Genomic DNA, 26,784 nt, shown 5'->3' with positions numbered 1-26,784 from the left:
AAATAGTGATGATAAGAAGATATTTTCAGACTGCATGAAGCTCAACAAGTAATACTAAAAGGGTTTGGATTTTTCTCAAGATCGAAAATAAGGTATTTCTATGATAGCCTCTAATAATATAGCCAATATTTGCTCAATATTTATCCAATAAGTATCAAAATTCATTTTCATCAAACCACGGGAAAGGGATATCTAATAAACCAATTGATGACGAGGGTTAGAACTCATAAAGCCACCGATATTCCAGTGCCGCAGATCATTTGTATTGGATCTATTGTCCAGCTTGCTGAAGTATCAAGATCGTAGGCTCGTTGATATATTGAACTTGGACTCAGTTAGCACGTATTGAACTTGGACTCAGTTAGCACGGGAAGTATTTTATTAGGAAAAAAAAGAGGACTGGCGGTCATCGGTAGTTTGAATTTATTATCGAGCTGTGTCTCTTCGTCGAAAAGTCGCTGCTTCTATCTTTATTTATCTGTTAAAATTTCTCCTCTCCTTTTCCAGTTTTCCCCAATCCCAGTCTCCTCCTCTCTATCTACACACTCTCTCTCTAGTCGCTCTTTCTCTCTCCTCGATAAAACCCTAGAAACCTAGCGAGGGTTCGCCGCCCTCGAAATCCTAGATCATGAAGGGCCCGAAGCCGTTGAAGCAGCTCAAGGTCGCCGTGCCGGCCCAAGAAACCCCTGTCGACAAGTTCTTGTAAGCATTCCTCCAAGATTCATCTCTTCCTCTGTTTCTTTCGAGAGATCCAAGCTAATTTTTTCTTCCCCTCCCTTCCGGGTTTTTGCTGGTCGAAATTTGCGTTCAAAATCGAGTCGAAGCTGCTCTGTTCTCTCAGGATTCTTTAATGGCTTTGCAAATATGGCCCAATCATTTTTTCAAGATTCTTTATGGGTTTGATCGTGAGAAAATTGGGGATTTTGGGATTTCAGGACAGCGAGCGGGACGTTCACGGACGGAGGCTTGCGGCTGAATCAGAGAGGGTTGCGGTTGATCTCTGAACAAACCGAGAATCGCGTAAACTCATCTTGATTTCTTTCTTCTTTTCTTGAATTATACTTGAATTATCATTTTTAATGTTTAAGTTGCAGTATTGCAGCAACACAGAGAGAAGCTTATGCTTTGAATTCATTACGTTAGATTCTGAAGTCCTACAGAGTTCTTTATGCTGACATCACGATTTATAAACACTTTTAACTTTGTTAGCTCAATCGTAGGAATCAGCACAAATCTTGAAGTTTTATGTATTCTTCTTAAACCTTCTTTTCTTTTTTGATTTTCCTTAAGACTAGTTTATAACTAGTAATTTAGCAAAGAATTGTATAGGTTATAATGCTTCTGAGAATTAAAAGAGCATGCTCAGGACTAGTTGCATGAAGAAATTGAATAATGTGAGACCGTATCAGGATTGTAAAGAAGTTAGTAAGAGAATTTCAGGTTATAATCATACTGATGAACTATCCTTTTGCACGTTTGGAGTACAAAGATGCTAGGTAGACTCCAAATGAAGAAAAAGGGATGCCTAGAGAAGATTATATGATAAAAATCAAACCAGATAAAGTAACACTGTTGGAGGCTGGTTAATGAGAGCAAAAGTTTAGGTGGATAATGGCTGAATCAAATCAATGCCTGCTGAAAGAAAAGGCAAGGGATGGAAGTTCAGTTATAAGCATGTCTGTCAGTAAGCAATACTTTTGGTGGATTCCAGAATGCAGAGCATCGAGAGAAGAATATGGAAAAACTCACACTAGATACTAATTTTGACACGACTAATAAGGAATTGTATAAGAGAGTACCTATTGCTTCGTTCATATTGGAAATCTTAATACCAAGATTAACAATTTTTTTAATATATAGAATTTGACACCAATTTGATTTGCTTATCTATTTTTTGGAGATAATGTGCTTCATAATATCGTGCATTTGCTTTGTTAGCATACAAAATTTGACACCAATTTAATCTACGTATCTGAATCTTTTGGGATATTATGCTTCACAATATCTTGCATTGTCGTTATTGTAGGGTACACTTTTGGAGAGCAAATTAAGAGAAGACTAATGTGCTTAGTACATGGCTATTATTGCCTCTGTTTTTATGTTATTTGTGATTGCTAAAGAAGACATCAAAGTTCGGACTTTTATATCATGCCTATTGAGTGCAAAGTATGGAACAGCACAAAAATCCCAAAATTGCAGGACTAGGAGAGATGGGGGCCTCTTTGATCCTCTTGAGCTATGATCCTGTCCTTTAGCATGATGCCATAATGAATGCATTGACTTCATTTTGTTCCCTGAGCTTGATCTTTTATGATCAATTGCTGGATTCAGATGTCAATTCCTTGTGATGCTTGGAGTCTTCAAAGATAAACTCAAAATTGCTAACAGGTGCATGTTGATGCATCATCTAAATTGGCTGACAGGATTTTTTATCAAGATGGCCGAGACAATTACTAACATTCATCTATTTTTGAACCTTGTCATCATCATTTATACTGCAGACACTGCAATTTTCGTCGGATTTGCTTTGGTAAAAAGTGGATGAAACATTTTCATATTGGCCATGTATTTTGAAACTTGAACATTAAAGTAATCAAGCTTAAAAGGGCTTTTCGCTGATCTATTATTTTTCTTCCTTTTCTATTTTCTTTTGTTCTTGGTAGCCTTTGAATTCTGATTCTGTAACTCTCTAGCTACTTAGTTTTTCTTTAAGTTATACTTTTGTCATGATGATAGTTATATATGCTCTACTAATGTCTAGTGTATAGAGTAGCACCAATGATGTACAGAGAGCTTTATCTTATACATAATTGACTAGATTTGTACAAAATAATGATTAAAAGCTACATCAATGTCAGAGGAGGAATATATAGGCCCGATGATTTGATTCTTTTGAGTTCTTCTATCAGTTTTACTCTTTAAATGCTACCTTTGACATTATGCTTATAGGTGTCACTGATTTTGGCTTAGCAAATCTCTGCCTATCTTTTCTTAGTAAAAATATGTGCTTCCAAATTTTCTATTTTTAAATTTCAATGCTATTTTTACAATGCATGGATAGTTGAATAATAAATAGAGTTTAGGATAATATGTTTACTGTAGCAAAGTGAGAATGTTAAAATGGATATGCGTTAATTGTAGAGGGAAACGATTGTGAAATTACTGTACTAGAGGAGTTGTTGGAGTTGCAAAAATTAAGGATGAAGTGATGGAAAATCTGTTTAAAAGTTATGGGCACCTACAATAAAGATTTAAGAGGGCTCCAATAAGAAGAGGAACTTTAGTTTGTTCTGAAGGATGTAGGAGGAGGGACGGTTGTTTTAAGGATGTAAAAGAAGAGAAGATCTAAGGTTACACAGATGGAGATTGTGAGAAAGGATATGGAAAGCTTGAAACAATATTAGAGGTGGCCCTAGATAGAAATTCTTGGTGAATGAGGATCCAAAAAGCAATTCTGAAATAATTGGGATAAGGCTTGATGGTTATCATTATGACTTCATGCATGCATAGATGCAAGATCGGTGCTAGCTTGATCACTTTCTTATTTTGGTTCAAATGAAGTTTCTAGTTATCCATAAGTTTTCAATTAAAAAAGATGGCCTAATGCACGAGGCTTCTACCATCAGTGGGGTCTGGGGAGGGTCAGATATACAAAGCCTTGCTCCCACGTGTGGAGAGTTTGTTTTCATGTTTCAAACTTGTGATCTCCATGTTACAGTGAGCAACCTTACTATTGTGCCAAGGCTCATCTTCATCCATAGTTTTGCAATGATAGATAAAATATTTTTGAAATCAATTAAATTGTATTTGGCACGGGCTTCAACCTTTATTGAGCTCTAACTCTTCGTTTTACCTTTTTTAGATCCTATCCGTAACAATTATCACTTGTATCCATCTATTGTGAAGCAATCGTCCATTTTTCTTTTCTTCTTCTTTTTGGTGATATTTATCTTTATGCTTGGTTTTTTCCTTCTTAGGTGCGGCAACCAGATGTTAAGGAGGAGGATATGCAGTTCTCGTTGGAAGACCTTGAGACCATTAAAGTTATTGGGAAGGGGAGTGGAGGTGTTGTTCAGCTTGTGCGGCACAAATGGTTGGGAACACTCTATGCCCTAAAGGTAGAGAAGTAATAATGATGTTTTTATCTAATATCTTGTTTATCTGTTTCTTGTGTATATTTGGAAAAGAGTGTGTAACTTTATGTGAAGATAAGATTAGAAGGATTAGTAGATTCTCATCTGAAGGCACTGATCAGTACATTCTCATCCCTATGTCTTTCTGCAATGTTCAGTCTCTCATTATTTACAGAGTGAGATTGAGCTAACCTTAGGGCATATTCTTGTGTATATTATGACTTTATGGCCAGACAATTTTGCTAATGCAATCACACCCTTTATCTCAGTATTCTTAATTCCAGCCAACCAAATTTGTCGGTACCTTCCATCTTTCAAGAAAGGCTTCCCTCTAGAAGAGTAAACTGGATGAGGTTCATGAAGTCCTGACAAAGAAAAGGACTGGTATGCAGCTAGATGGAGGGTGGGACCTGCAAGATTTTTCTGGAAGCTGTTGTGGTGGATTTCAAACTGCTTCACTCATGCAATTCTGCCACAATGTCTGTTTGTAGAGTTGAAGAATATGTATAATATTAATTTTGGTATGATTTGAATGTGGAATTACATGTTAGCCCTCTTCGCTTCATCCTTATTTCATCAACAAAACTGTGAGAGTAGGCTAATTGTAAAGGCTGAAAATGCTCAATAGGGGTAAGAAAATTTTGAAAATATCCTGATCTTTGATAACATGCCTTCAGTTTTTCTTTTTGTGCAGCTGAAAGATATTATGAACAAAGAACAGAATGTTTCTTAAAATAGGGATTATCCTCGGGTTTATAAAATTGCATATGCAACACGCTAGGACATATTGCTTGCCTGACACTTGCATGTAGTATAGCTGCTTTAAAGATTTCTGGCTGGTCTTAGTAATCAGTGGGAAACTAAGGCCCTGAATCCATATCTGTTTTCCCCAAATAGCATTACATAGGGCACAATGAATTGATGTTAAGACATTGCATTTTGCAGGGCATTCAGATGAATATTCAAGAGACAGTTCGTAAACAAATAGTTCAAGAGCTTAAAATAAATCAAGCATCACAGTGTCCACATGTTGTTGTTTGTTACCATTCTTTCTACCATAATGGTGTAATTTCTCTTGTCCTGGAATACATGGATCGAGGATCTCTGGCTGATGTAATTAAACAAGTGAAAACAATTCTTGAGCCATATCTTTCAGTTGTTTGCAAACAGGCAAGGATAACTTACAGATCTACAATATGTATGCTTCTACGCAGCTGGCAGCTCATAATGTGTTTGATGACGTCATGTTTTCTCTTTGGCGTTCAGGTTTTGAAGGGTTTAGTATACCTGCACCATGAAAGACATGTGATTCACAGAGACATAAAACCATCAAACTTGTTAGTAAATAACAAAGGTGAGGTAAAGATAACGGATTTTGGAGTGAGCGCGGTGCTTGCTAACTCCATGGGTCAACGAGATACATTTGTAGGCACCTACAATTATATGTCGGTATGTTGATCTGCTCTCTGATAATCCTCATATTAATTTGATGATATGACTATTTTATCACTTCTATTACTTTAACCATTCTAGTAGTTTTGTTGCTTTTTCCTTCAAAACATAATTGACCTTATTAACTGATACTACATCATTGTTTACCATTTTTGCTGCCAGCCTGAGCGGATCAGTGGAAGCTCATATGATTATAAGAGTGACATTTGGAGTTTGGGCTTGGTAATACTTGAGTGTGCTATAGGCTGCTTTCCTTATATACCATCTGAACAAGAGGAAGGTTGGCCAAGCTTTTATGAGCTTTTGGAGGCTATTGTGGATCAGCCACCACCTTCTGCCCCATCAGATCAATTTTCTCCAGAGTTTTGTTCGTTTATATCAGCTTGGTATGTTAGTGCTCTTGCATCAAGCCGTTGTGTTGCTTTTATTGCATTGTCGCATGCTATCATATGGCTGAACCTTTTAGATTCATATTGTTACAAAATTTTGCTAGCATGGAGTATGCTAATTTTCACTTTTCAGTTTTTACAAATTACTCTTGTAGAGTTTTTTTATCTGCTGTTTCTAACCTTTTTTTGAAAAAAAAGAATAGAAGCATTCACCCAAAAAGCTTCAATGATTGGTCATATCACATTTTCTTTATCTTATTACTACTTGTATCTTTTTTTTTTATAAATAATTTCAGACCTCATCATAGCTGATGAACATCAATTGAATCTTATCTCTCATTTTCTTTGAGAATCATTATATGTTTGTTTTCTTTTTCAATATATAAAAAGGAATTAGAGTCTGTTTGTAAAATGGGATGAATGTTAAACATATTGGTAGTAAAGGCATATTTGAAGCTACACAGGACCATATCTTGCTGTTGATATTATTGCCACATGCTCTATCAGTTAAAAACCTTATAGAGATCTACCAAAAAAGAAATGCACTTATGAAGGATTTACCATCTTTCCATGATATTCACCTGCCACCTTCATCTTCCTCTGCATGCTTAAAGATTAGTGGAAATGATGTCTCTTCAAAGGCAATGTTTTGCTATATAAAAATGATGTTTTCAGCATATTAATATTGAAGGCTCTTTGCATCCTTTTTGATCAATTATCTCTTGCTCTGTGACATTTGGATTGCTCCGTTGTTCCATAAAGATATTGTTTTTCTTCAGGCTTCACTAGATCTGCAAACAGTTTCAGATCTTATCCCTTGTATGTTTTATAAGGTGAGTTGAAAAGCATAGTGGTCCTGCCTGTACATTCGTCTGATTTAAATTGCTCATCTTGGTTGTCTATAAGCCTGTTTTCCTCGTGCAGCTCTGAATGCCATCTGTTCGAACCATGATCATGGCAAAAAATCCTTTCATCTCTTATTAAGTACCTTTAATTGTCGGGTTATACCATTACGCAAGTTGAGCCTCTTCTTGAAATCCTGAGGTCTTGGGCGTATTTGGATTGATCTGATAGTTACAGATTTGATTCAGACATAGAAGAGCAAATTTTAGAATATGTTCATAGTGTTTTTTCATGATAGCAGTAGAAAATGCAAATACATGAATACAGCCACACCGAGGCAGCTCAGCTCATATTTTTATGTGACTCAAGGTTACAATTCCTCATTTCACACTTTTAAGTAACACTTAACATATTATAATAATTCTTCCTAATTCCATTTATAGAAACCCTCCAATAGTTTGGAATCCATATCATCCTTGGCATCTATCTAGTCTTGGGCTGTGGTGATTAAATGTCTTGTTCTATTTGTTTGAGTAATCAACTCTCTCTAAAATTGGGGATTAAACGTTTTTATAAGTATAAAGCATCCTTTCAGATTCTATTGTCGAGGGATTTGAGCCATTCAACCTCATAATGTTTACCATATTATTAGATGATGAGCTTGAAACCCTTGTTGAAACATACTTAGAAAATGACTCAAATGCAACCTCTGATAAATATTTATGGGATTCCCTGGAGTCCACTTTCTCTTTTTGCAGTCTATCTGAAAGTTTTTTTTATCAGTTTTGTGGACCACAAAGAATCATCTCAGTGATGCAATTAGACATTTAAGTGTCCTTGCACGTGGACCACCACTGACTGAGTTTTATACGAGTACATATCATCTAATGAGCTAATCTTTTCTTAACGCCTTTTGAAAAAAATCCAGGCAATACTAAATCTGTTATTTTATCAGTTTTGTGGACTAATTTATTGAAGACATTTTTGTCGTATTATTGTCTGTGTCTGAGTGGTGACTAGCTTGTCTTAATTCTAGATAGTTCATGAAATTAAAACAGTTAAATTTACAACTCTACTATCTTGACTGTATGCTTGTGCGTGCATGTGTGCATATGCCCTTTTTGTGTTTTTTTGTCGGCATGCATGCATTGGCATGCGGGTGTGTGTGGCTACTCTGAATCATCACCATGCATATGCATTTTAATTTATCTCCATTTTAAATATTCTGAACCGGATTCCTGCAGATGTCTATGCAGTACTTTTGGGTCATTAACATACATACTTATTGTTATTTTGTCTCAATTTAAACCAAATGTACTGAATTTGATTCCTTTGGATGTTTTCGCAATTTGTGATGTTTTCTGAATCTGCACCCCTTTTTTTTTGGGTAAATGCAAGTTTAATTTATAAGCTGCTACACAACATTTTTTTGATCATCACCTGTGGCAGCTTTATCGATCATCATTCGGAGATGTATCTCAAAAATTAGAAAAACTGTGGCTTTGGGCAAATCTTAATACTGCTTAAGTTACACAAATCATACTCTTGCTGTGCTTTATCTAATTGTATTTGTAGATTCAAATGAAGTAGTTGTTAATTGCTTTTGTTATTCTGTTTTTTGCTGCAAGTTTGACCACACTAAATTTTACCCCTCACCAAAGTCATATAATATGTGGAAAAAAAAAAAAAATTATTCCTGTTTTGTTTCCTGTCTGCAGCATACAAAAGGATCCTCATGAAAGAATGTCGTCTTTGGAGCTCTTGGTCGGTATCATTTTCAGTTTTTGCAGCAATTTTTATCTTAAACAATTTTATTGTGCTTGTTACTGAATCCCTTCACCTGGTTCCAGAATCATCCATTCATCAAAAAGTTTGAGGAGAAAGACATTGATCTGGCAATCCTTGTTGGCAGCTTAGATCCTCCTGTAGATGTACCTGGTGATGTGTAATTATGTGATGGTTTCTGCATAATGTAAAATAACAACGGGAGCTAAAGATGTTGCCAGTTCACTTTGCCCTCCTGCAGCTCTCTGGTTTGTTGCTGCTCTAGTTGAAGTCATGCATATACTCTGCATGAGATTCACGCGAGCATCCACGGAGGTGCGTAAATGTACCACTTAGTTCTCCAGCAAAGAGCTATTAAAATCCATATTGCGATGTCAATCGCTACGCAGTAATATATGCGGATCCAGCCACGGTCAAAAAATTGGCAATTTATATTCCAATCAAACGCAAAACATGTAAGCAGTGGAGTATAATTTATCAGAAAGACTCGCTAGGATTGGATCTGGAACATCTGAGTGCAACATAAGAAATTTTTATATTTCTTGTTGCACTGAACTTGTTTTTATCTAAAAAATCCCACCATTTGATCGTATCAGGATTATTTGATGTGTGGATCATACTCATTTGCACCAGCTGAACGTTTTTTCTGGTGATTTCTTAGTTGCTAAATCATTCTATTACTGGGCTTTGTCTCCTGCTAAATTACATCTAGGAGAATGGTAACTTAAGGCAGCTGATACAGCGGAACCATTTCCAATGAATAACAGACGATCCTATGCGCTCGTGAATTGTTGGGCCTTCCCTGAAAATTACTGTAAAATGGATTGAGATGGAGTCAATATGGTCGGTGCTCCTTTCATTTATCGTCGTATTGGTAGAGAAAGGGTTCTTGCTTTTGGAATATTTACCAAGCATCAAGATGATAACATCACCCTTATGTGTGGCTGACAAGAAGCAGCACCAACTGTTTATCAACAATCATCATTAGAGAATCAAACTAATTTTGTAAGTTATGGTCAACTTATGGGCTATTCACGTCGAATTTTTAAACCTATCTGCAGATTACTCAAGTATTATGAATATTTTATGGCTGACTCCGTTGGTCAAGAAATTAATCTTTAGCCTTTGTCTCAAAGGGTACCTTATCCTTCCGCCTGGGCGATGTCGAGATCAGGGTTCACCCGTATTTTAGAAGGGTTATTATGCTTTGAATCGCATGTATGATAGGAATGTTCATCAAATTGTCTAAAAATGAATTTTTTTGGTTGACCAAATGCCTCTCCTTGATTCTTTGAAAAATTATTGATGAATAATAATTTAAAATTTTCATGGTTTGACAGGTTCAAGAGATCTTCACGCATTGATCGTTAATGATGCAACATTAGTTCTTTTAAAAATAATAATAATAATAATAAGTTAGAAGGCCCTTAGGTTAGTTTCATTACATTAAATCTCCTCCGTACAAGAAAACTGGTTACTTTTCTTTTCAATTATAAAAGCTAAAAGTTGGGAACAAGAGAGAAAACAGGAAGAATGCAACAATTTTTGGTGGTATAGTTGCTAATAGGTGAGCATAATTGGTGTTTGCACAAGGAGTGTAAGAGATCAGAAAATGACATGAATTTTGAAGGAGACTTTTGCAATCGGTGATAATATGAAAATTTCACCCAGAAAGATTACTATATCCCGTGGATAAAAGCCAAACAAGGACAGTACGTCTCCTTAGAAAACGGTATTCAAATATTCATCTGTCGTAATAATTAGATCCCCTCTTGCAAAGCATGTGCTTCAGCTTTTTCAGCAGAGGAAGGTGGAAAGTAAGTCAAATGGCCCGTGATTTGATCACCATCAGAGTTTCTCATGATTATTTCTACATTGGATCCCATATGATTTGCTACTGCATCCACATAATGTAGTGTCTAAACTTTAGGGGAGGCTACGACAAGCAACCATGCATTGGATTCTGTACAGTATAATTTTTTGATGCAAGGCTATCCAATATTTTTAAATTTCTAACTTGTTGTATATATGCCAAAGGATTATAGCTGTCGAAATGAAAAGAGATTTTTTTTTTTTTTCCTTTAAAGTGTTGAATGAGGGGTGATAACCTTGAAGAAATCCTGTCTTTAAATATTTGGAAGCTCCTTGATAGAACTATGAATAGGGGAGAAAATCACACTGTTCATGCAAAATCACACTCATAAAAATAGATGCTCGTAAGTTTCCGCTGATTGATTGCATGTAGGACAAATAGGATCAAGACTGGAAATTCTTTTGTTAATCTAGGCTTCGGGAGGAAGAGCCTTATCTCTCCACCATATAAAAAATGTTGTTTGAGGAGTCGAGTCTTTGATCTCCCATGACAATCGCTATGATGGATCGAATGCTAGGAGTGTAAAAACGTTGAAAGATACAAGCTATCCCAGATCACTTTTTAGATCGAATTAACAAGGACGATACCTTAAGGATTTTTTTTTTTCCTTCCAAATCTATGAATCCTTGTTTATCCAGGTATACGTCTGTCTGTGGATATTTCGGTTATTCACATTACATGTCGTTGCACGTCGTCTTATTTGTGCAACTTCAGATTATTTTCTATCTTTATTTTCACCTTAAAATATAAAGGAATCTACCATGAGATCTTTTCTCTGACCAGGCTTTAACACATGGTCTCTAAAGCATCAACATTTAAATTTTAGTCACGCACGTGTGTGTATATAAAGAAGAAAGAGGGGTTAAAATCAGATTGATCGAATTTAGACTCAGATTCGATTAGATCAAAACTCTATAATAGAGATTCTACATCGATAATCCAAGTTATTGGATATAATTTATTACCTCAAAATTATTTGTACATAAAAAATTATATGATTTGAAAATCTCTAGTCTATACATCAAGTAGTCAAAAATTGGATCATCTAAATAAAATTGAATTAGATATATTTTTTGATCACTTGATGCATAAACTAGGTGTCTTCAAATCATATAATTTTTGGAGTGCAAATACTTTTGAGATAGTAGATCACATAGAATGATTTGGATCGTCGATGTAAATCTCCATTATTCAATTTTTACTTGATCGGATCTAAGTGTATATATATATATATATATATATATATATATATATATATATATATATATATGCGCATGCGAGCACGGACGCACACACACTTGTACTGTATCCCATGCACGTGCGCAAACTGATACCGTGCACACTTATAATAGTTATTGTTCATACTCATATCGTCTATACACTATATAAGTACACTGTCCATGCATATGCCCATATTTGTGTTCACAGATATTTATTACTGTGTACATATATACTTTTATCAGAAAATCCTGCGTACATATTTGGATATAAGCATGCACATCAACGAAGGATCTAAAGAAACTTTTAAACTAGGAACAGATATTAAAGTTCAGGACTACAAGTTGTAATTTAGTCGATAAAGAAGCAACTAAATACATGAGAAATATGTGCGTTGGTATTTATGTTAACGTATAGCTTTCAGTTTCTTTTACTAGATTTTAATTTCTGATTTCACCATATACTTCTGATTTTTTTTATATTAATCCTTGTTCCAATTCTTAGGCTTTAACCGGATTATCATCATCCTCTAACGCCGAGAATCCCGCCGCCGTGTGCGCGCCTGCACCGATCGAGGCTTTGGATAAGCATGCACGGGAAACCAAATTAACAAAAAAAAAAAAATCGTCAAGTGGAACGAGCCCTTTGAGGCTTGACCGCCGGCATTCCGCACGCCGCTTCATCCCCACCAGGTCCCAACTCCCAATTCCCACCGTCCGGGCCATGTGATATAGTGGGCCCCACGGGTCCAAGTAATCAACATGGGCTGTTGGCCAGTTGGGCCTTGGCAATCTGGTGGTACTCCCAATAGAAATTTATTCCATCTAGCGACAGAAATTGGTTTCATTATTTATTATTTTATTACTGCTCTCCAGCCCCCCCTTCCTTCCGTCGATCTTGAATCCATCCCAGGCTCTGGTCTGACGTCTTCCTACGTGATATGACCAAGTCCTCCGTAAAAGCAAGGGGACGACTCTGGCCTGTGGAAACAAACCTATTCCTACTTAGACTTTGGTCAATCCCGCTGCCACAAGAAATCGGCAGGTCTGAAAGCCTACCATGCGACCGTATAAATGGTGGGCCAACAAAATCTATCCGGGATTCTGTTTAGTTTCCTCGTGTGAATCCTTCAACTCTCGTTCCACCGAACCCCGTATTGGACAACTTGTGTTGGGTGGACATTAATGCTGTAAAATAAGAATAATTGGACACCTGGCTTTCGTAATAGCAAGTGGTGGGGGACAAGCCCACCAAAGTTGTCTCTATATTTGTTCAACTGCGATCATTTTCCACCGGAAAACCGACAACACATGCATCGAACTGGCTATAGAAGAAAGATACAAGCACGATATGGATGAACCCAAGGCTTGAACCTTATCCATTACAGCTCCACGAACCAGTTTTACAAATATACCCATGGAATATACGAAACAGAGCAAAAGGGTAACACAAAAAGTTAGCCCTCCCTTCACTCCTTTTTCAAAATAATGATTTTTATCCGACATACTTTACTTAAGATAGTAAAGAGCCCAACGACCAGGATCCACCATTCCCTCTGTCCACATTTATTTTCATCATTAATACAAGGTAGCTTCGTAATTTTAAATTTAAATATCTATAAGCGCATAGAATTGCTAACCCCGGAATAAAATTGTGAGCTGTGTCCTATATGTAACCCTTGCATACAATATATTAAGAACTAGTGGGCTTGTAACGTACGTATATATGAAGAGCCTCCATATCCTTGGTCTCCGGATTAGCAAAGGCGAGAAACTAGTCATGGGTGCAGACCTCAACCAAATGTTTGATGGGTTTCCATCTCGTGACGAGGATGATGTGGAGCTACGCCAATCTTCCTCCAGCGATTCCGACGAGGAGTCACCTCTATCGGATTTCAGAGAGGAGGAAGCTACTTCTCCAGGCTCTCCCCCTCCTCTGGCCAAGACGACCTGCTTGCCACCAAAATTCGATGCAAAGGGGCCTCTCGACGAATTATCCTCCCTTATGGCTCAACTCCCTTTCAAGTGAGTATTACTCTAACATGAATCTAAGCCTTTATTTTTTTAATCCATGATCGAAGCTCAGCTAGCCAAATACAAGAAATAATTAGTTTACCATCCTTTTAATGACTCTTATTTCATCATATAGATTAGCTTTAAGGCCCTTCATACTCCTAAAAAAAAATATCAGAACAACATTTCATATGGTGAATGGAAAGACCTTTGTTGAGAAGATTGGAGACTTTTAACTCTTCTTTTGCTTTCATATTGGTTGCAGTACATCTTTTCTATGACTGCATAGAGGATTACTATTGCCATCTATCTTATCATGAATTCAATTGATAAATATTAATTTTGGGTGTTGTAGGAGAGGGTTATCCAAGTACTATCAAGGGAAGTCCCAGTCCTACTCATCCCTGTCCGATGTGAGATGCCTCGCGGATCTGCCTAAGAAAGAGACACCCTACAGAAGGAAAATGAAGTCATGCAAGAGCTATGCAGGAGGGCTGGATGGAAGCCCAGAATCTAATCTTGATCCGGGAACTTCCAGCAAGACCATTTCAAAGAAGGCATCCGGAGGTTCCTGTGCTTCTTCAATTGCAAGAAGTAGGAGCAAACCACCACCGATTTCTGTACCGAAGAATTTATGCCTTCACTAGATTAATTACATGATGATGAAAAAAGCTTGAAGAGTTTCATCCCTGGAATATCATTAGATTGTACAGAGATATATAATGAATGGAGCATGTACTGAGTTTCTTTGATCTGCGATCATCTTGAGGGGGTTAACAATTTTGTGATAAAAGCTTTTGAACACCTTAATATACCTTAATCCGAGAAGTGGTAGTAACCTTCTGCAAACGTTTCCTTCAGTAAAATTAATCGAAAAAACGTCTTAATTCCAAGCAACTTCAAACTCCAAATTTCAATGTTTCCCATGGGGTTGCACACCTCGGTGGTCTATGACTTGGTAAGTGGCTGGCTCGCGTCTAGAAGTTTCTTTGGTCAATTTGGTAATACCTTTTCCATCCCTTGGGTTAGGTATTAAATTTCCTAATCTTGATTTTTTTGGTAAAGCTTTCTTACACTTGATTGGTGGAGCTTGAGCTCTTCTCTTTTTCTGGGGAAGAGAAAATCTTGCTCTTGCTCATTGCGGCTCTAATATTCTCCGAATATTCTTGGCGCCCGGTTGCGGAGCGGAGTAAATAAAATTTTAATGATGAGAGAGGAGAGCCCTGTATACGAAAAGATGGAATCTGTCTTCTCTCTGAACTCTCGATTTTTAAGGCAAAAATTCCTCCTCTTCTCCTTTAGTTGTTCATCGCTTTTCCTATTCGAAGAATAGATCTCTCTAATCTGGATTGGGGAAATAATCACGGGTCATTGGATGTGCATGAATCATGCGACCACATCTAATTGGGCAGGACTCATGTCGTCCGTGGGGCAGTGTTAGTGAATATAATAGTCTCATCCATGGATCAACAGATAGGATTAGACCTCTCTGATTTTTTTTTGATTTTTAAATACCTAAAGATATTTAAAAATTTTTCTTCTCTTCTTCTCCAACCAATCAAATTAAGGATTGAGTACTGCTCTCTCTCTCTCTCTCTCTGTGTAATGTGTGTGTGTGGAGGTCTCTCGATCCAAATAAAATATTATATACTTTTGCTGGATGCGCCCTGCCGAAGTTAGTGATTACTCTTTTAGAATTGTGATATTAAAATGATATTTGATAAATTAAAAATAAAATAAAAATTTTATTCTATAATAAATAAATTTGCTCCATTAAGAAAGACGCCAAATCTCAGGCCAAACAAACAACACTTACCATTTTTTTATTGGCATCACAACTATACTAGTTTTTACACGCCAATTTAAAAATTTTTATATAACTAAATTTTTTGTTTGAACCTTAGAAAATAGAATTACTATATGACTTTTACAACCAGTTTGATTTGCAACTAGAATCAGAAATGGACATATTTCTCAGTATATTTGGTTCATAAGTCATGACTTAGATCGAAATTGGAATCAAAATAGAATTTGAATACTACGATAAAATAAAAATTATATATTTTAAGATTTAATTATTTTTATTATTTTTAAAAATTAAAATAAAAATAAGATTCCTCCAATCCAAAAGTTAGAATAGGAATCATTCATTCTCATTCTTATTATCAAAATCTAATTCCTTCTAACCAAACATGCCTTTGATTTTGAATGTCTGTTTCTTTAAAAAACAACTATGTTTAAAAGTTTATTTTGTTTGTACGTTTCTTTTTAGCATATAGCATGTTGATAAAAAAGAAGGAAAATAATTTGCTATATATATATATATATATATATATATATTCTTTTGAGTGAAATGATAGATCACATTAGAACTTAAATCTCCTATTTGAATTAAATTTATTTTACAAATATTCATATGCACCTATTCTATTATATGGGATTAACTCCTCCAATATATCTGTTCGTGAGGCTTATCTACTAGCTTCACGATAATATTTTTGGACATCCTGCATGTTTTCTATCTTCTGTGTTTCCTTATCTTGCCTTGCATCTCTATAATCTAAGATCATATAGTGAAGCAGCTCAGTAGCTAGATTCTATGGTCCTTAATTATAATTTTAAAAGTTTCAATTCTTTTTAAATTAGTATTTATGATTTTGCATTGTTCCATACTTATTTTTTCTTTTTCTCATCGATATTTTAAGATCATGTTAGAAGATTGCTTCGTGATTAGAGAATGAGGTTGTTAATCAATTCAAAACCCTTCTTTTAGCATTTATTATTTATTTAGATTTATTTTAAAATAAAAGAAATCATGTACAATAGGAAAAAAAAAAAAAAGACATGAGTACCGAATGTCCCATATTTTACTATATTCAAATTCATATAGCTAATTTAGATTTTTAAATAGAACCGGCGCCTAAGTCCCGATTTCTTTCTTTCTTTTTTTTAAAAAAAAATTTAATACTGGGGTAATCACACATATCTCACGTGTGCTGTTGCAAAATAGAATAAAAATAAAAGATACGAATATCTGTGGGACTGTGGCATCATCACCTTTGGGTGAGTTCGGAAGAAACATTTTAGTCCCATATCGGCTGCGAGGGAAAGTGGAAGCAGGGTCAGTTTGAATAAAACACCGGAACCGGCGGCTGGCCAAGGCATACCTTTCTCGGCCTTTTGGCTAAGATCAAGTGTAGTATCTGTTCTTATCAGTTTAATATCTGATACGTGGGCCATCGGCCCACCATGATATTAAATTAATTTTTTGTGGGGAAGGGCCCATCTACAGTGGCTTGCCTCTGGGGCCCTTGCGCGTCGCCCATGCGTTGCACTAAAGCCCGGGCCCGGCGCACCCCTACCAAAACTTCAAATTAAACTTTCTGTCATCCTTTTTCTTTTTAAAGTAAGTTCTACCAATAATTAAATATATTTGATCTCTATCATAAACCCATACAGATAAACATAACTATAGTTGCGGAAAACCATTTCTATTTGCCTCTAGGTGGTTTATTTATTCTTCTTGTCCCTGTTGGCACCTGTTCCGCTGCTCGTCCCCGGCGCCGGACGATGGAACTTGACAAGGCCGGAGAGACAATTGCTTTCAGAGATAGAGAGACACAAGGTGGGGGAGGTTGTTGAACCCCGATGAGATCTTGCTAGAAAGGTCTTTTCTGGCAAGATCGAGTCGAAGCAGCTTGTGGAGGGAGAACAAGCCGGGGGATTTGAGGGTAGTACGCTACTGGGAATATGATTGCGAGATTTGCGGAGGCAGTTGTTGGATACGGTCCAATGGTTCGATGAGGTCAGAGCCCATGATGCAGATTTGGATCACAGGAAAAGGATCAGGTTTCGGAGGAACTCCAACATTTGGGGCTCAAATAGGAAGTGCTTGAATTCATGTTCGAGGGTGCCGTACGTTGAGGAATGATCGATCCACATCGGATAGGCTTGGATCTGTTCACCATAATGCCCGAGTTTTTAGATAGGAACAGAAGAAAGTAAGCCAATAGGCTGTCAATCTAAATCAGAAGATGGTGGGATGTAAAGCTAGCTTCTCATCTCTGCTTTGAGATGCCCATTTCGACTCATCTGAAATTTGCTGACAGAATCTCAACCCAAGGACTGCTTTAAATTTATTCAAGTAAATAAGACTAAGTGAAGGTCTTATACATAATATTGACCAAATCTGATACGTCAAAAAAATAAAAAATAGAATAAAAAAACTCTATAATTTCTGGATTGATCAACAATTGCAGCGTTAGAATCTCAGCAGTGGAACCTGTGTCATGCATAGCGTTGTGGTGCCGTTGTAAAATGCTCAGAAATCTGAAAAAGCTGGTGTCTGCTTGTCTCGCAACACATGCAAAGACTATCGTTCAAAGTCAAATATATGGAATTTTTTCCTCCATTTTCGTATGTGATACATGTTTGGCAACAACAATAAAGCCCTTCAATTATGGAGAAGCAGAATAATAAAAACCTGGAACACAAAGGGTGATCTGGCATCTCCAGCTCAAAACAACAGTCCTAACTTCAAAAAGCTATGGTCATCATAGCCCAGACAATGAAAAGGCCTTTTGTTTGGCTCAATCTGCTTGCAATAATCATTGCACAAAATATAAAAAAAATAAAAATCTATCATTGGTTGAATCCTACGTATCATTGAAAAAATCAAATCAGACTGCTGTCCTGTATCTTGTCCTCAAATTGCATGTTAGAAAGCGTACTGGTATATAGCCTTTGCTGCACCATCTTCATCATTTGTGGCTCCAATCACGTTGGCTACAGCTTTAGCCTTCTCCGACCCATTGGCAAGCGCAACCCCCAGCGATGCTATTTGAAGCATCTCAACATCATTTTCGCCATCACCAATAGCCATGACCTGCAATGAAATATCGTACCCTTGTAAACCCAAAGAAGCATGTAAAAAAAAAGAGAGATGTACCCTGGATATCAATCAGCCAATACAGTTTAGAACATTGCAAAAAATCTGACAAGGAAAAAAAAGAATATTGCAGCATATTTTTCTAGGATTTGTGTATTTTTCTACTAGATTTATCAACTTTATGTGCTGGAAATTAAGTATAAATAGGGGGGTTGACAAAAGCGCAAAAATTGAGCACATCATGGGAGTAAACTCATGCAAAACGCCAATCACATTTGTCACAGAAAAAAGTAAGGATGTTACCGGCGGCACCAAGACTATGAACCAATCAGGATTCCACTGTCATATCATCATTGACAAAGGTGATTAAAAAATTATGCCTATTACCAATGATTTATCTATTGCCTAAAAACCATTCATATCACTTGATAATCAACATAGGCTTACAGCCACCAAGGCATGATATTACATGATTTTCACAGAATAAAAAATGAACATTCAGTTAAAAGTCTCACCATTACCAAAATCCGATGCCATTTTACTAATTTTCATAAATATTTTTTATTACTAGAAAAGGTGGAGGATAGAAAAAATGAAGGCATCTTGTACCTCTTTTGCCGTGACACCCAGGTGATCTAGCAGCATTTTCACCCCATTGCCTTTTGACGTCCCATGTGGTACAATTTCAAGCATATCTGGCATTGCCTGGACAATACCTGCTCGGCCTTTGGTTGCTTTTGTCCAATGTGGCCGCAAAGTAGAAGAAACCCCTTCAGCAGTGTCGAGAAAAATTAATTTCTGCAAACAGAGAGAGGTTGCCTATAAGACTTATCCACACCTCTGCCTTATTATGGTCAAGAATCTACAAAGCACAATATAGAACGAAAACATCATTCCATTAAGCAGCGAGACAATGCCTGCCTCCCTAGAATATTTCAATATAATTGATTTTCTACAACCATTTGTGAAAGGTCATACATCAAGACCAGAATAGTAAGCTCAACTTTACAGAGCACATTAAGATGAATCCAAAAAGAAAGGAGCTAACACCAATCAGGAACGGGTATCAAGATAAATTTATTTCTGAATGCAAGATTTGCCTCATATCAGTTAAAGTATCAAAATGTCATAGACAAACAGGACTATTTTGGTTATTCTATCCATGACAATTATCATGAAATATTCAAACAGCACATAAGCTGCTGAAGACAGAATACCGACTTTAGCACTTCACAAGCATAAAGTTATTTAAACACTTATACACAATGCTTAAACCACATAGGAACATCCTGTATATATGTCTGGAAAAAGCAGCTATATTTTGGTCAAATTTCGAAAGAAGCTTACCTGTACTTCAGCAGCTGCTAGGAGGTGCTCAACTGAAGGCATGACCTCTGCCTGCATAAGCAAATTTAGCTTAATCCACCTAAACTTTTAGATAGACAGATAGAGAGAAAGAGAGAGAGAGAGAGAGAGAGAGAGAGAGAGAGAGTTTTCTCACATCTGAGTACCTTTGGCTCATGATATATTGTATGCAGGGAATCAACCAAAGGATGTTCAAACAATGTGAAACATCGGTCTTGGCAAAATGCTATCAGAGGAACCTCATGTTTCAAAGAAAATAAACATGCCTGCGATTCAAAAGAACAAGAATATTAGTTTTACACTTTATATTTGACATTTGGAAAAAAAACAAGGCAAGGTCATTAGTTATAAAAAAAGCACTATTCCAAAATACGGACATATAAGTTTCTTCAGTGGAGATATCTCCGATGATTTTACTTGTAATATGTTTTTGAATATTAGACTTTGTAAACATATTGAAGGAACATTGTATTGCAGACTTAGATACTGATATAATACTAGCAATAATGACCTATGCCATGAAATAACATCTATTTGAGAAGGTTAATATCATATGACAGACTCATGTCATCAACAGCAAGCAATATGAAAGACCAGATTTGTTGTGACCCTCTTCTGGGGTGAAGAAAATAATTTGCTAACATCTAAATTTCTTTTTACATGACAAAATCCAGATAAATATTTGACGAAAGCTAAATAGAGATAGAGGCTATAAAATATGCAAGACAAAGATCAAGAGATCAATTAATATATGAAAATGACTTTAACAAGTACAGACAGCTCTCTACCTCTCTACAAACATTTTGATCTAAGTTCCTTCTACATATTTCTCTACCTTGCCTCCCATAAACGAGCAATCCCTGAAACCAAATTTACATCAGATAAAACTATAAAAACTGCTGAGTCAGTCATAAATAACTGAGAATGTGAAATCAGAAACCTGAACTTTTAAGATAGAAATTGCTTTACAGATTTGAAGAATACAGAATATGATTCGGAAATTACCATGATCAATAACATGTACACTGATTGCTATTTGTTAATTTGGTTATTGATAATCATTTTCTCCATCCAATACAAATGCTTCTTCACATGCATCCATTGTTCAGTGTAACATTTCATTCTGTTGACCGTTGCAAGTCTTAAGTTATCTGAATTTTTTTTTTTGGGGGTATTGAATAAAAATATGGAGTCCATGTGTTATTCAAACAATGTTTAATGAACTCCATTAAAGAGGGGTATCTTTGCCTTTTGACAAATAGTGCATTACTGAAACTTAGGCCTCCCATTTCTATATTACACAAATTTTCTCTTTCAGAATTCTTAAAAATGCAAAAGTTGTTTCTACTTTCGAATTTAATCAGTCTTGCTGTATTTGTGCTCCCTTAAATTCTGTAGAATGTCTATACTTCTTTAGATTACAGATAGCCACTAAGTGTATTCAAAATTTAAGATAATCTTCAAAAAAATTTTACCTATCCACTATTCCTACCAATCTTCTAGTTGATATGCCAATTTTCTTTCTAAAAGCAGACATACTTAAATTTTTCAGAAGACCCTCAAAGATAATGCTTTCAGAGAAGAATTTCAGATACTATGAGGACCATAAATTTTTAGAGATTTTTCCATTTTCCACGTTGAGATTTTGTGCTGTGTAGTGTATATGTAACAAAAATGTGCACAATATTGCCAGAACATGTTTGCCATAATTATAAGCAGTCAAGCTTAAGTCAAACAAAAAAACCTGAAGAAATATCCCTGGCAAAAATTCTGAAACAACACCATGTTTTCCAGCCAAACCAACCATCTTCAAAGCAGTTATAGCAGCTGGACGAGTCTGTTTTTAAACATCAAACATATGAATGAAATCAAAGTTAGTCTACTTGTGTGGTGAAGAACATTACATAGCAGTGAATATCAAATTACATATCCAAACCAGGAATATTTAACAGTAGTCATTTTTTCTTTCCGTCTTTTAAGTTGCTTTTTCTTTTATTCAAAAGGGTATTTCCACAAGGCCACATATTAGAAGCAACAGGATTTTCTCCCAACAAAGGTGTAGTACATTCACCATCGAAAAAAAGCCATTTATGTTAGGCAAGCACCCATTGATAATATGGAGGTGAAGGCCTTTTGGATCTAAAGCTCACCTAACACGTGTATCCCAGTATGTGAAGAGCCAGATTATTATAGAGTGCTTTTCTCACCTTTCCAGTAGCAATGACTATGTTCACTCCTCTTGATATTGCTTTTCTGATAGCTTCTGCTGTCATTGGAGTAATTTGACTTCTACTGTTCAAAAGTGTACCTTGTTCAGACAAGTACCATCGGCATAAGTACAATAAACAGATGTCAAACACAAACAATGTAAAAACTACTGAAGCTTACCATCCATATCACAAAAAATGTAGCTAAATTTTGGTCTATAAAACCGCAAGCTGCCTGCTTTCTTCAGACCTTTCATAACTTCTCCTGCAGAAAATTTTGAACTGCTAGGATGTGCTTAAGAGTATCTTACAGCTCAAAGTGAACGATAGAATGAATGCTTCCAGGAAGATACAATTCACATGTGATGACACTGAAATTTGTAACAGTGGAATGATTATTAAGAACAACTTACCATCTGAACTTTCTGCATGAAGGATGCCATCAATTACAGCATCATATGCACTCTTAACTAAACCTTTTCCTTTCCATCCAAGACTCTTCAAAACTAGTTCCTCTTCCTTCTGCATCTCTGCTTCAGCCTCACCATTAATCTCATGATCAAAGCCCAGAAGGTGCAACAAACCATGAACCTAGATGTCAAATTAAGCAGTCATATTGTTTAAACAATTCACTGGCTTCATACAATTGTTATTTAAAAAAAAAAAAATCATAATACTGCTCAGACCATTTTCACTCCATCCAATTTTTTAGACTAGCCCTGCTCTCCATTTCTTGTTCAATGTAATCACAAATGTCATAATGTCTGGAAAATGATGAAGAAGAGGATGTTGGCTTTCTATAAGCAATGAACTTTGCGTCTGCCCTATATTGTGCATGAGAATATGTAAAGAGGTGTGATGTGAGCTTAGGCATAAGTACATTGCTGTTGGTTAATTCCCATATCAAGTTGAGTTGAATAATGAGTCTTTAGGTGAAAAACTGTGTATGCAATTTGTGTAATATAATAACAAGGAAATTTAGTAGGATTTGAATTTGTTTATTAAAGTATCTATACCAGATCTAGTAACAAGTTAAAAAAACTACATCATAATTTAATATCAATGGTCAATTCTCCCACAACTATTTATATTTGGGGTGATGAAAGAAATCAAAATTTCCAAATGAATTATATCATTTAAGGTTTAGTAATTTTTTGAACTCTCTAAATAAATACTATGCATGGTAACCTCCTGTATAACCAAAAGTTTCGAGGAGTCCATCCATGAAGCTTTCCACATGCAGTGTTTCCACAATTCTCTGCACATGCATGGCATGTACCATGTTCTAGCATACAGATAGAGATAAGATATTGGAAAAACAGTCTTGCTTGCTATTCAGATTCCACTGGTTCTATTAGGGAAAGTTCCTAAGCTTGGCTAGCACAACCCCACCATCTTGGCGGTGTGACTTCATTAAGGCCTTTTTCACACCATGGTACTAGAAAAAAAACACTCTTGAAAGTGTGCAGAGTGGTAAATTGTAATGGTTATGCGATCATATATGTAAAACAAGAATAACAAGCAGAAAGGAAATTATACTATGCATAATTTCCAAGCAAAATGCTGAAAATAAAATAGAGTGGTAACCTACCATGAGGATTCGTATTTCATCAAGAAGTGTATGGCCTCTCTCCCCTGCTTGCCTAGCAGCTGTCTCAACAGAAATTACTATATCACCCAGCATGAGCTGTGTGGGTGAAAAAAGCATGTCAAATGTAGCAGACAAATAGTCAATGAGGCTAATCAACAAATTAGACCTTTCAACTCAAAGACATGTTCTTACAATAGGAAGATCAAGTTCAGGCATATGCTGTGACATGGATAGAACATCAGTAGCACAGTCCTCGCCTCTCCAATCTTTATTGAGCTTTCGAATGAAATCATCATTGCAAAATAGCACAGACAGCTCAACTTTTTCGAATTTACCAACATCATCTATAGAAGACTCTCTGGTTTTATACTCTGAATCCTTGAGACCATCAAATGCAATTTTCATTGCCATGGGAATATTCAATTTTAGCATTTCTGCAATGCTCTGCAAAAACACCGGAAACAAAGCATAAAGGAAAATACATAAATGAAACTGACTACTTTTAACTATATTTCAATGCAATATGCTAAAATGTCAAGCTAAAAGTATGCATATAGTCCTCGATTAATGTACCATTTAACCCGTACCACATATGTCTTAGTTCTCTCCTCTATTTTGCTCTGTGAATATTATTTTTATCCATTAAAAATGTTTCAGGATTGACGGATGGTGATGTCTTCATCCCAAGGAAGGCCAGCCCATACAAAGGCAGCTTAGTATAGTATGCTCAAGTTATTAATGGGAGAAGATAAAGCTCAACAGATTATTATCTTTGACTTAAGTATATTAGGTTGTTTAAAATTTATTGTGTGAACAAATTGAGAAAAGGGAATTCAGGTGTACATGCACAGAGATTTGTCCAGATAAGTTGGAGGCAGCCACCCGTGGATGCAGAATACAAGGAACATAACAATTAAAAGCATGTTCTAAATATTCAGAGAACAAGGCAAACCGCACACCAGAAAGTTTCGTTCTTATGAAGTTTGTGCAGCACAAGACTGTATGACCTAACTCATACACCAGAAAACCAGGATAGTTATCTTTTCCTAGTGTAGTCTCCATCTATGAAAAGGGAGTTACCTGAAGCTCTAACATCGTTGATCAGTCATGTAGAAGAATCTGTTCTAAAACATTTCTCAATTTTGATAAATCATTATGTATATCCTCTTAAAACAATCAAGGAACTATTGATTTGACAGATACCCTTAACCCATGAAACCCCTACCTTAGAAAAACCAAAACATATTCTTTACCAAATAAAGCATCGCTTTTTCATCTAAAACTTTTGCAGATTTGCAATACAAGTTATATATTGAAGCAGCAGCCATGTTTCAACAAATGCAAACGGGTACCTTAGCTGTTCTCTCAAGATTACAGAACAACAGATTGTTATAATATAAGACGACATTTTCTAAAAATTCCAATAACTATGAAAAACGGATTGCTATAATATAAGAGGACATTTTCTCAAAATTCCAACAACTATGGAAAAAGCAGGATAATAAAGCTTCTTGTTACGCTGCATCAAAAATAACCCAAATGGAACACATAAATGAACTCAAAGTATCACCTCGAAACGACAAGAATTCACCAAACTTTTCCAAAACCTAGAACTCCGGAAGTCTCATGAATCGTAAAGAATTTTATAAACCACTAGACCCGAAGTATCGGCCAATGACCATGAAATCAATAATTTCCGTCAAGAATATACTTTTATCACCTTAAAAACCTAACTATCAATAAAAAGCAAATCTGGAAGTCCATTATTCCCCAATCGCAGCTAATCTAAGAGAAAAAAGAATCAATTCTGAGTTACCAAAACTTCGGGATCGTTAGGCAGTTCATCTTCGATGCTGATCTTGACGTCGAGTTCTAGCTGCTTCTCCTTGAGCGCCTGCTTCTTGGCCGCCAGCCTCCGCCTCGTCTTCCGAAATCCCCTCAGCGACCCGAAGAATCCCCCGAAGAGCGCCGGTGATCGCGAATACCTAGACGAGACATGAAATCCCCTTCTCTGAGAATCGGAATAGAAAGGCGAGCAAAGAACCGAATTAGAGAGATGAGACGAGGCCGTCGGAACACCCCGCGGCCACCACTGGAGAGCGGCGGCGATCGGGGCAGGAGAATGAGGGGGACGGACGGGGGATCTGGTGGGGAGAGGGAGAGCTCGGCCGACGATCCTCGCCATGGAGACGGATTCCAGCGACGAGATCGCCGGGAAGTAGGAAGAGGGGGGGCGATTGGGTCCAAGAAGAGAGGAGAGGGGGCGGTAGGGGACTTGGTTGGGCCGCAAAAATGGGGTATTGACAAGAATTCTAAGCCTAAAAGTGCCGGCGGAGTATCTGGAACGCATCGCTGTTTCTCCGCCGTCCGTGTGCAGTGAAGCGAGGAGGAAGATGGCCCGATCTTTCGAGCCGGCTGGGGTTGGGTGGAAGTGAACCGGGTTTCAATCAGAGAGGCCTCAGGCCATATAATACATGTGCGCTGGATTGTATAGCATATAGGCCTTTGCTTAGTCTAAACCATTGGTTTGAGACAGTATTTTCAGTTATAAATTTATTGAACTCGATGCATGCATACGTTAGTCCTTTTAGCTCTCTAACGATTATTTCAGATGGATCATTGGCAGGATCGATCTTGGAGCAGGTCGAACTGGGCGACCGCTTCAGGCTCCAGATCCTACATTGATGTTCCAATTCGATGCAAAAATAATTTTTTATAATATTATAATAAAAAATAATTATATAAATTAATGATAAATTTTATATGTTGTTTAACGAACATATCTATAGTAAATTATTGCATGTAGATTAATTTTTTAATGATAATTAATATTTAAAATATATTAATTTTTAATAGAAAAGATTTCATTTTTTTTCATTTAGTCTCAGATCTCAAACATGTTAGAACCGGCTCTGATCATTGGCGATGGTTAGCTGGTAAACATTTTCACTCAGCCCTGCTGGTCGTCCTCTGTACCACGATCACTGACCTGGACCTTTCAACATGGATGAAGTTGATGACGATCTCG

General features: G+C 36.5%; 3 protein-coding genes and 1 non-coding gene across 6 annotated transcripts; 3 read left to right on the top strand and 1 right to left on the bottom strand.

Annotated features, from left to right (window-relative positions):
• Positions 1–473: 473 nt before the first annotated feature.
• LOC105040189 (mitogen-activated protein kinase kinase 1) lies at positions 474–9,197 on the top strand. Of its 2 annotated transcripts, XR_003800869.2 has the most exons (9): positions 474–702; positions 936–1,020; positions 3,978–4,118; positions 5,079–5,303; positions 5,400–5,582; positions 5,748–5,971; positions 6,754–6,807; positions 8,536–8,581; positions 8,668–8,835. XR_003800869.2 is itself a non-coding variant. In XM_010916608.4 (8 exons), the coding sequence occupies exons 1-8, from the start codon at positions 629–631 to the stop codon at positions 8,764–8,766; spliced, it is 1,077 nt and encodes a 358-aa protein (XP_010914910.1). In that variant the 5' UTR covers positions 478–628; the 3' UTR covers positions 8,767–9,197. The 2 variants fall into 2 exon arrangements, 1 of the variants encoding a protein (XP_010914910.1); XM_010916608.4 differs by lacking the exon at positions 6,754–6,807 and having other exon boundaries at positions 478–702; positions 8,668–9,197.
• A 4,200-nt stretch (positions 9,198–13,397) lies between these two features.
• On the top strand, positions 13,398–14,459 carry LOC105040180 (uncharacterized). The gene is made up of 2 exons (XM_010916595.4): positions 13,398–13,717; positions 14,061–14,459. Exons 1-2 carry the CDS (start codon positions 13,419–13,421, stop codon positions 14,350–14,352), a joined length of 591 nt encoding a protein of 196 aa, XP_010914897.1. The 5' UTR covers positions 13,398–13,418; the 3' UTR covers positions 14,353–14,459.
• Positions 14,460–16,868: 2,409 nt separating this feature from the next.
• Positions 16,869–17,066, top strand: LOC114913015 (U2 spliceosomal RNA). The gene has a single exon (XR_003799037.1). It is a non-coding gene; the product is annotated as a U2 spliceosomal RNA (small nuclear RNA).
• A 1,017-nt stretch (positions 17,067–18,083) lies between these two features.
• Positions 18,084–26,195, bottom strand: LOC105040164 (endoribonuclease YBEY, chloroplastic). 2 transcript variants are annotated; one of them, XM_010916572.4, is made up of 12 exons: positions 25,573–26,193; positions 23,949–24,200; positions 23,757–23,852; positions 22,579–22,756; positions 22,347–22,430; positions 22,166–22,266; positions 21,703–21,795; positions 20,747–20,818; positions 20,105–20,224; positions 19,941–19,991; positions 19,203–19,391; positions 18,084–18,590 (listed from the first exon to the last, which is right to left on the bottom strand). In XM_010916572.4, exons 1-12 carry the CDS (start codon positions 26,104–26,106, stop codon positions 18,423–18,425), a joined length of 1,938 nt encoding a protein of 645 aa, XP_010914874.1. In that variant the 5' UTR covers positions 26,107–26,193; the 3' UTR covers positions 18,084–18,422. The 2 variants fall into 2 exon arrangements, with proteins under 2 accessions (XP_010914874.1, XP_073108960.1); XM_073252859.1 differs by lacking the exon at positions 18,084–18,590 and having other exon boundaries at positions 19,201–19,391; positions 20,095–20,224; positions 25,573–26,195.
• Positions 26,196–26,784: the final 589 nt, after the last annotated feature.

The sequence above is a fragment of the Elaeis guineensis genome, chromosome 2 (assembly GCF_000442705.2).
Source record: "Elaeis guineensis isolate ETL-2024a chromosome 2, EG11, whole genome shotgun sequence".
NCBI classification, from domain to species: domain Eukaryota; kingdom Viridiplantae; phylum Streptophyta; class Magnoliopsida; order Arecales; family Arecaceae; genus Elaeis; species Elaeis guineensis.
This window is presented reverse-complemented; position numbering and strand designations above follow the sequence as displayed.

Coding starts and splice junctions, on each gene's coding strand:
- LOC105040189 (XM_010916608.4), top strand. CDS start 629: ATGAAGGGCCCGAAGCCGTTGAAGCAGCTCAAGGTCGCCGTGCCGGCC. Junction 5,304..5,399: donor TTTCAGTTGTTTGCAAACAG/GCAAGGATAACT, acceptor TTTGGCGTTCAG/GTTTTGAAGGGTTTAGTATA. Junction 5,583..5,747: donor GCACCTACAATTATATGTCG/GTATGTTGATCT, acceptor TTTTGCTGCCAG/CCTGAGCGGATCAGTGGAAG.
- LOC105040180 (XM_010916595.4), top strand. CDS start 13,419: ATGAAGAGCCTCCATATCCTTGGTCTCCGGATTAGCAAAGGCGAGAAA. Junction 13,718..14,060: donor ATGGCTCAACTCCCTTTCAA/GTGAGTATTACT, acceptor TGGGTGTTGTAG/GAGAGGGTTATCCAAGTACT.
- LOC105040164 (XM_010916572.4), bottom strand. CDS start 26,106: ATGCGTTCCAGATACTCCGCCGGCACTTTTAGGCTTAGAATTCTTGTC. Junction 23,853..23,948: donor CTGAACTTGATCTTCCTATT/GTAAGAACATGT, acceptor TCACCCACACAG/CTCATGCTGGGTGATATAGT. Junction 19,392..19,940: donor TAGCAGCTGCTGAAGTACAG/GTAAGCTTCTTT, acceptor CTCTGTTTGCAG/AAATTAATTTTTCTCGACAC.